This window comes from Neophocaena asiaeorientalis, unplaced genomic scaffold (genome assembly GCF_003031525.2).
Source record: "Neophocaena asiaeorientalis asiaeorientalis breed wild unplaced genomic scaffold, Neophocaena_asiaeorientalis_V1.1 scaffold217, whole genome shotgun sequence".
Taxonomy (NCBI): domain Eukaryota; kingdom Metazoa; phylum Chordata; class Mammalia; order Artiodactyla; family Phocoenidae; genus Neophocaena; species Neophocaena asiaeorientalis.
Genome location: NW_020172293.1, coordinates 4,366,602 through 4,376,120, shown reverse-complemented (window position 1 = coordinate 4,376,120; position 9,519 = coordinate 4,366,602). Strand labels below are relative to the sequence as shown.

Sequence of the window (9,519 nt, the reverse complement as noted above, 5' to 3'; positions counted from 1 at the left end):
CTCGGCGCCGCTCCAGCCGCCGCCCGCTCCAGCCCGGACGCGCCGCGCGCGGCCCCACGTTTTAGTTCCTTTCTCCCCCGAGCGCCCCTCTACACCCTCGCGACGCACATGGCCCCCGAGAAGAACACTTCTATTTGCAGCTTCTGCGGCTCTCCCGGCCACGGCGCCTTTTGTTGAGAGGTAGATTTTGATGAAACGGGGACGGGTGCCTGAAATCGGGAGCTGCTTGGGTCAAGTGGCTTCCCTCCTCTCCCGAAGAAAGGGCTTTGGAGGGGTTTAAACAGCCAGAGAACGCCCCCATTTTATAGGGACGGGTTGCGTGGGGGGCAGCGATCCCGCCAAGGTGGATGTTAGGCTGGTGAGAGCCCGAACAAAAATGTTATTAACTTAAGTTGGAGGGACACTTGTGAGAAATTGGATGGCTTGTAAGATGGCGGTTCCCAGTTGTTTCCAAGGTCTCCTGCGTTTGTGTTTAAAATGGTAAAGTTTTCAAGGTGTTATTTGTTGGGAGTCTTGGATAAGTTCTTCAAACATTACTTGGGACGTGCTCACTGGGAAGTGGGCATTTCAAATTTGGAGCTTTTTTTGGAGTGATGATGGTGAGTGGACGTTAGTCTTGCAAGAGGTTTCCTCTCTTTCTTTCTTTTTTCCTCTTTTTGTTTTTTTCTCTCTCAGAGATTACAGTTTTTCTCTCAACCTCTAGTATGGGATGCACTTAGAACCATGACTCAAGTCCACAACGTTTTACAGGTTTTGCTAAATGTCAGCTTAGGTCATGTGGTGAGGAGATGCTTTGGAAAACGAGCACTAAAAAGTTGATGGCATATGTTTACGCAGTCTTTTGGGTTTGACAGCCGTATAGCATGATCTTTTTCCCAAAGATTTACAGTTAATAATTGGAAGTAAACAAGTATAGAGACTTTGATCATTCCCAATTGCAATAAAAGGATTTAGTGGGCTTAGTGGTCACGGTTCAGTATTTGAAATACAAGCATGTATTAACCCCTTCCCTTAAAGTAGGCAAAATTCTGGGCATATTTATTCAAATCCAAGTGTAGGTTGGTGATGCCTAGAATGTTATGAGTAGTTCAACCTATATTTTATAGGAAGCTTAACCCCCAAGTTCTGGAAACATATGCCACGCTAAAGTCTTGAAACTTAAGGATGCCAATTGTTAACAGCATATGCTAACTTATGAGACTATATTAACATTTGAGTTTTATTTTAAGTAGAATCCCTTAGAGTTGATTTTCTGGGCAAACATATTTTTTTAAAATATTTGAGTTCATTCCCATACATCTGCCCCAAAGTGCAAAGGTGTTTGAAATAACCTACTTGTGTAAATTTACACCTAGTATCTTTAAAGCCATATAAGTCACTGTGTATGCATGTGTGTATGTATACACACACATAGACACACGCTTCTGTAAGAAAAGTGAGCATATAGTTGTACTTGAAAAATCCATCAATGTTCTACCATCAAGTCCTTGGATGTGCATTAAGTGCCCCCAAAGGTAAAATGCTCCCTAGAAGTCAAGTTAATCCCAACTTTACCCATACTTGTATTGGCCTGGGAGCCCCAACTGGGGTTATGGAGTTCATTTGCATTTGTTAGATTGCAATAGTCAAGCTGATTGTTAACCTAAGAACTTGCTTCTGTTTTCCTTCATTTTGACATTACTGGTGTTAGGCCTCCAACTAAAGTGACAGCCCCAACTGAGTATGTTATAATGGCAAGTTTAAACTATTGAGTATTTTTTCCATTGTATGTTTGGTGCATTTTTGCTTGCTTAACTGGCAGTTCTGTGGTGGAACCTAGAAGGTTTTCCTTTCTAAGGTGCAAGAGATTGTTTCTGAAACCTTATCAAGCATGTCAGATGTTTTGGAAGTCTTCATTAGGTTCCCAGTACTTTCAAGTGGTATAAAAAGATAAAGAACTGATTCTTATACAAGTAACAAAGTGGTATGTACTAGCATTATAAATGGTTATAGGCTTGTGGTCAAATTCTTATGAATTGAAGTAGAGGAGTTGTGTGAATTAAGACTTAAAATGAATTTGAAAGGGTTTTGGTCAAGTACATGAGACGTAAGTGTTCAAAGCCAACCAGTAAATAACCTTTCACTGAGGTCTGATTGTTCTGTGTGTTAATATTTTGTTTGTCTGGTGTTGATTTTATGTAAAGTAGAGGAGAAATAAAGGCAGCTGTTTTTATTGATGCCCCTTCCTGAACTTCATGATCCGAGGCATTAGTGTGATGTGCTTTTGAAAGGGGACAGAAGTATCACCTTGCTAACTATCTTTCTAGTAAAGGTCCTGCTGTTTCATAAGGAGAGTTTTCTTTGAGAACCAAGAAGGCTTGTCTTTAATCACCAAGTACAATAGAATTAAATATTGCTACTCTTTAGGGACACTGCTCCATCCACAACTCCTCTGTAATCCCACTTAGATTTATATTAACAATATGTTGACAATATTCCTCTAAACAAGTCATCCAAAGATAACTGAGGAGTCACACATGACGTTTTCTGGTTGAAGTCACTGGTTGCCACTGTGGTCACTTTTCACAAAAGAGGCTTTGTTTTGTTTTTACCGTTTTTTTTGTTGTTGTTGTGTGTGTGTGTTTTTTTAGTACTCTAAAACTTTTAGTTTCAGCCATTGAGCTGTGTTGATTAGTATTTCCCTCTTCTGCATTAAAATTCCCTGAGAATTAAAACCTCAGATGCATCTTCAAGTTTCACAAGTTCCTAGATTTCTGTTCAAGGCAGCTTTGAGAATATGCTTCAGATAAGTCTGGAAGCTTAGTCTTATTTCAGATTCTGAAATGAATGAAGTGGGAGTAAGAAATGCATTTTTCAAGCATACTGCACGAAGTAATTGACTTCCCTGATTGTCCGCTATTGTATTGTTGCTGACAGTTCCCCACCGTGACTTTTCTGTAACATACGATATCTGTTGGGAATAGCATTTCATTGTGTGGGGTTTGCATGGAGGTGAGGCTGAGAAAATGACATTTGTTTTTCTCTGCTCTCGGTGCTCTGGGTTGACAAGGTGTTGATTTAGCGTTGGGAATGGGCTGGTCACATGGTTCTTTACTTATTGTCACTGCCATCGATTCAGGTAGTTTTTCTTGCCTCTATCCAGCATAGCTCAGGTAAAACACAAGGCTTTTGCCCACTCCTTGTCTGCTATGAAACAGATTTCAGTTTTCAGCCTTTCCAAAACTTTGTATCGCTCATCCTAATCTGCAGAAGAACTTCCTATTAGAGAAGAAAGCTTTAAAGAGTTTCAGTTCAATAAACATCTCTGCAATTTGAGCCCTGACGGTTTCGGGCTAAGTGCACAGTTGGCAATTCTCAAAAGATCCCTTCATGAAATTTTTGACCTAGTGATTGCTAACAGGAGAGACCGAAAGAGTCAAGATCTGAAAGAAGCTCTTCGCGCCGAGTCGACGTGGAAAGAGGCCCCCAAGAGTGTCCGAAATGGCCGGAGTGCGGTTTGCATTTTCCTTTACCACTGCACGCTCCGGGGTCCCCCAGGCTGCCTGCCGGGTCGCCTCGGGCCAGGATCCTGCTCCCCAGCGCGCCGGGCCTCGTTCGGCTCCGCGCGGAGTTGCAGCGGTGGCCGGATGCCAAGTGTAAGTGTAAGTTGCTATGGAAACCCCGACAGAGGCGAGTTCCGAATCCGGAGCGAGACGGAGCCCCGGGCGCCGCCGGATCCGCCCCTCCGCATCCCGGGCCCCCCGGCCCCCGGGCGTCCGCGCGCTCAGGCCCCAGCCCGAGGCCGACTCGAGGTGCTTCTCCTGCGGCCCCAGCACCCAGCTCCGGAAATGCCAGGGATGCAGATAGAGCAGAATTTGCTTTCCCTTTGTATCGCGTCAAAACGTGCCAGGTTTTGGTTGCTGGAACCGCTTAAAACAACCAGAACCCCTGGGAAGCCAGGGCATGCTCCTGGATTTTCGATCGAAGATCCATAAGGAAGTTTTACCCTAAATTTGGAGTCCTGGAACAAGCCCTAGCGGTTGGTAAATATCTGCGGGGAGCGTGTAGCGTCTGCAGCAGCCGTGGGGCTGCTGGGCTGGAGGACAAATGGAAGAAAGAGACCCGAATGCTCTCAGCTCCCAGCCCCCACCCCAGACCTTTTCTTCTCCCTCCCGGAATGACCTGAGGAACCAGAGAATTACTTTTCTTGGATCCTTTTTCACCTTTTCAGTAGAATTGATTGAGGTCTGATCAGTGAATTCTTTCTGTAGAAGACGTTGGGACAGTCCAGCTGCACAGTGTTAAACGAGTTTTATGAACTCCTTCAGCATTTCAGAGCATATAGTTACTGGGAGTTGGAGATAATCTCGATTCTCATTCTGTGAATTATGGCCAATATTTCTTTGTCTTGCAGGATCTTTTATCAAGCAGAAATGCATCGAACAACCAGAATCAAGATCACTGAGCTAAATCCCCACCTAATGTGTGTGCTTTGTGGAGGGTACTTCATTGATGCCACAACCATAATAGAATGTCTACATTCCTGTAAGTACACAGTTTTAGACCTTTTCTTGTGTCGTGTATATTTAACATCTTGTCCTGAAATTTGAAAACTAACAATTCCCACTGTCCTTAAGAATGTTGGTACAAGATGAAGAAGTTGTTTTCCGCTCTTGCATTTAGTGACTTTTTGTTAATGCATATTTAATAAAATATTGTATAAATATAAATTGTATAAGTGTTCTCAGGATATTAACTGAGTTTGTTTATTTAATTAGAAATGCCTTTTGGTATTTACCATTTTGTTACGACTAGTTCTCTATTTCTGACACTAATTTTATTGCTTCGCATCTACTTCCTGAACTTTAAAAAATTTGTGTTTTTATTTCTAGTCTGTAAAACGTGTATTGTGCGTTACCTGGAGACCAGCAAGTATTGTCCTATCTGTGATGTCCAAGTTCACAAGACCAGACCACTACTGAATATAAGGTAGGAAAATGTTTAAAAACATTGTTTGTAATTGTTATTGGAATTGCATAATTATTGAATTTAGTGTTTATTTCTTCACACAAAATTTACCCTTCAGTCACCATCTAATGCATGTACTTTGTAGAGGAGGATACCCCTTAATTTCTTGGCCATTTTAATGATGACTAACTTTAAACAGAGTTCAGTATTATTCAAGGGATTTTAAGATTTTTTTAAATCATTTTTAAAAATGGAATTAGTTCTCCATTTTTGCATTGCTTTATTGACTTGTGACAGGCAAGAGTGCATGTGTTTAAACTGCTTCTATTCTCTCCTCTTTGTTCTCTTTCATATTAGCTAATTCAGTAATTTGGAAGGCACACTTTTCTTGACTTAGTGAAATGTGAAGAATTTATTAGTGAATATAAAATAGAGTATTCTACTAATTAAAAAACAGTGCTACTACATAAAGAAGTTTTATCATAATTATCATGTTGATGTAGTTATAGACAGTGTTACAATCAAGTAAAATACTATAACAGAGAAAACAAAGAATGTTTAAAAACTTAATGAACATTTTTAGTTTTTGCCATATTAGTTGATAGTTTATTTTCTAAATTATTCTTTTTCAGGTCAGATAAAACTCTTCAAGATATTGTATACAAATTAGTTCCAGGGCTTTTCAAAAGTGAGTAACTTGCTTAAAAATGAATTTTTAAAAAGTATTTATCAGTTTTACCTGCTATGTTTAAGTCTTTTTTTCCCTCCTCTTTAGATGAAATGAAGAGAAGAAGGGATTTTTATGCAGCTCATCCTTCAGCTGATGGTAACCTCTTTAGAGGGGGAAAGACATTTTATTTGGAGGGAGAACTTATCCAGTAATTTATTAAAATTAAGCTTAAAAGTACCAATTCCATTCTTCTATATGTATAATATTTAATTAAATATTTAATTCTTAAAAATTGAATTAAAAAATGTCTTTATAGCTGCCAATGGCTCTAATGAAGATAGAGGAGAAGTTGCAGATGAAGATAAGAGAATTATAACTGATGATGAAATAATAAGTTTATCCATTGAATTCTTTGACCAGAACAGGTAAATTCTTTAGGAAATGTGTTTTATGCTAATATATTTATTAGATACATTATTTGCCTAATAAATTATCTGTTTCTTAGATTGGATCGGAAAGTAAATAAAGACAAGGAGAAATCTAAGGAGGAGGTATGTTCCATCTTACAGAAACACATAGAAGATGCATTGTTTGGATTCTAGATTTTATGAGGGCGTATGTTGCCCTTTAGCATATCCTAGGGTCAGATGTTGCTATCAAGTAGAAGAAAATCATCATGTTTGTTGTTTAAGTGTGATCTGTATTCAATAGTTACTAGATAGAATTTATCTTATATATGATTACTATTCTTACAAAATATTTTCAGTAATTAATGTTTAATGCTTTGATGTACTGAAGGAATCTGTTCATTTAGTATTTATAATAATAGCAAACTCAAAGTATAGCTGAGAACTTAGTCAAATCTCAGCTTTGGTATTCGTACCTTTTGTCATACTCAGACATCTATCTATTTTTTTTGACTTTAAAAAAAATCTTAAAGTTAGGAACTTTAAAAAATTATTTTTCTTAAATATGCTCTTAGGTGAATGATAAAAGGTATTTACGATGCCCAGCAGCAATGACTGTGATGCACCTAAGAAAGTTTCTCAGAAGTAAAATGGACATACCTAATACTTTCCAGGTATCTACTTTATAGTATTCATGCATTCTATGTAAATCTTTAAAAAAAAATTTCAATGACATTTTCCTTTTTGGATTCTAAACCCAAAAAAGCAACAGAATTTTTTTTTAATTTAGTACTTTATTTGGAAATAGCTCTTAAAATATTTGGTATGGATTCTGTTTTATGCTGTGAAAACAAATCCCTTAATTTCAAGAAATGTTTTCCCTCATTTGAAGTTTCCAGAGGGATTCTTTCTTTGTCCAAATGTTTGGAGAAAATGTTTTTTAAAAGCATTTTTGGATTCTATTTAGATGGCCAAAAAAATCTAGATTCACCATCATTCTTTGTGACGCTTAATAATTGAAGTGTTGTTTTTCAACAGATTGACGTCATGTATGAAGAGGAACCTTTAAAGGATTACTATACACTAATGGACATTGCCTACATTTATACCTGGAGAAGGGTAAGTAGCGTACCTGATGCTCGCAGGTTATTTTTGTAGACTGTACTTAAAGATCTAAGACTGAATTTTTTTTTCCTCTTAATTTTATAGAATGGTCCGCTTCCTTTGAAATACAGAGTTCGACCTACTTGTAAAAGAATGAAGATCAGTCATCAGAGAGATGGACTGACAAACGCTGGAGAACTGGAAAGTGACTCTGGGAGTGACAAGGCCAACAGCCCAGCAGGAGGTATTCCCTCCACCTCTTCTTGTTTGCCCAGCCCCGGCACTCCAGTCCAGTCTCCTCATCCTCAGTTTCCTCACATTTCCAGCACTATGAATGGAACCAGCAGCAGCCCCAGCGGTAACCACCAATCTTCTTTTGCCAATAGACCTCGAAAATCGTCAGTAAATGGGTCGTCAGCAACTTCATCTGGTTGATACCTGAGACTGTTGAGGAAAAAAATTTTAAACCCCTGATTTATATAGATATCTTCATGCCATTACAGCTTTATAGATGCTAATACATGTGACTATCGTCCAATTTGCTTTCTTTTGTAGTGACGTTAAATTTGGCTATAAAAGATGGACTAGGTGTGATATTCATATGGACGTTAATGAAAAGGAAGATTATTTCTCGAAAGAATTGATTTCTGAGAAAGCAGGCAAGATGTTTTTCTGTGTGTTAGGACAGATGTGAAATGGTTTCTGTAACCATTGTTTGGATTTGAAAATCTTCTGCAGTGGATATAAACATTGGGCCATAGTTTGTTAATCTCAACTAACGCCTACATTACATCCTCCCTGATTGTTCTTGTTATTATGCTGTTTTGTGAACCTGTAGAAAACAAGTGCTTTTTATCTTGAAATTCAACAAATGGAAAGAATATGCATAGAATAATGCATTCTATGTAGCCATGTCACTGTGAATAACAATTTCTTGCATATTTAGCCATTTTGATTCCTGTTTGATTTTTACTTCTCTGTTGCTGCGCGAAACCGATCAAAGGAAAGTAAACTTCAGTTTTACAATCTGTAAGCCTAAAAGCGGGTACTACCGTTTATTTTACTGACTTGTTTAAATGATTCGCTTTTGTATGAATCAGATGGCATTATGCTTATTGTACAATGCCATATTGGTATACGACATAACAGGAAACAGTATTGTATGATATATTTATAAATACTATAAAGAAAATATTGTGTTTCATGCATTCAGAGATGGTTGTTAAAATTCTCCCAACTGGTTCGACCTTTGCAGATACCTATGTTTGAGCCTTATCACCATAGGATATTTTTAATGTGGATATTTAATTCTAAATTTTGTTCCATTGGAAGCGATTGGCATATCGTAATACTGACTTTTCTCTAGTAATACCTGTTTACTTTTAAAATTAATAGTTGCATTAAAGAAAAACTTTTCACTAAGGAAATTGGAAATGCTTTCTTCATTTCCCATTGCTTATGATGGAATTAATGTGTTTTTAAAATGCATATTGATCGCTGTAATTCTAAAATATTTTAAATAAACCAGCAAATTGCTGGAAGAAGGCATTTTATCTAAAATTATTTTAATATGTGGCATAGTGGAAATTTCAAACTTAAGAATTGCTTTTACAGTTATAAACAGTGGAATATGCCCTCTCTGTAATGTCTGGAAATAGAAGCAATTTATTGTGAGCTTCTACAGGTATTAGTTTTTAAATACAGTGAGCATGTTGAATTTAAAGTATGAATATCCCCAACAATTTTCAGTTTGTGTTTTGCTTTGGTCGAACTTGTTCATCACCCATCAGTTATTTGTGAGGGTGTTTATTCTCTATGAATATTGTTTCATGTTTGTATGGGGAAATTGTAGTTAAACATTTCATTGTCCCCCGTCTGCAAAAGAAGCACAATTCTATTGCTCTGTCTTGCTTATAGTCATTAAATCATTACTTTTACATATATTGCTGTTACTTCTGCTTTCTTTAAAGATACAGTAAATGAAGTTTTATGAAACCACAAAATACATATATTTTTATTTTGACCTAAATTTGTACAGTCCCATTGTAAGTGTTGTTTCTAATGATAGATGTAAAATTAAATTTCATTTGTAATTGGAAAAATCCAATAAAAAGGATATTCATTTAGAAAATAGCTAAGACTTTAATAAAAATTTGATATGAAAAGCACAATGTGCAGAAGTTTTGGAAACCCTATTGTGGATTACAACAGGTAAAAGCTGAAGAACATCCATTGCTGTCTTAGTGATGTTGCTGAGAGTACATGCTTTGTTGTATAATTGCTTGAAAGCCCAATTGAAAGATGTATCTGTTTATTTACTCTACAATCTTTGAAGTAAAAGTTACCCATGTTTGCCAATTTTGGTGAATTTAACTTATTTTTCTAGGCTTT

General features: G+C 37.4%; 1 protein-coding gene across 4 annotated transcripts in view; it reads left to right on the top strand.

Annotated features, from left to right (window-relative positions):
• The window catches only part of BMI1 (BMI1 proto-oncogene, polycomb ring finger), a 9,737-nt gene extending 251 nt beyond the window's left edge, over positions 1-9,486 (top strand). The window contains exons 1-10 of one of the 4 annotated variants that reach the window (XM_024765882.1): positions 73-180; positions 4,394-4,524; positions 4,872-4,968; positions 5,580-5,635; positions 5,723-5,773; positions 5,934-6,042; positions 6,123-6,168; positions 6,600-6,698; positions 7,063-7,143; positions 7,234-9,486. In XM_024765882.1, coding sequence (XP_024621650.1) covers positions 4,413-4,524; positions 4,872-4,968; positions 5,580-5,635; positions 5,723-5,773; positions 5,934-6,042; positions 6,123-6,168; positions 6,600-6,698; positions 7,063-7,143; positions 7,234-7,563 — 981 coding nt within the window. In that variant the 5' untranslated portion in view covers positions 73-180; positions 4,394-4,412 and the 3' untranslated portion in view covers positions 7,564-9,486. Of the gene's footprint in view, positions 1-72; positions 181-3,616; positions 3,636-3,947; positions 4,023-4,393; positions 4,525-4,871; positions 4,969-5,579; positions 5,636-5,722; positions 5,774-5,933; positions 6,043-6,122; positions 6,169-6,599; positions 6,699-7,062; positions 7,144-7,233 lie in introns of those variants that run through there. The other 3 variants (XM_024765892.1, XM_024765877.1, XM_024765868.1) reach the window with 3 other exon arrangements.
• Positions 9,487-9,519: the final 33 nt, after the last annotated feature.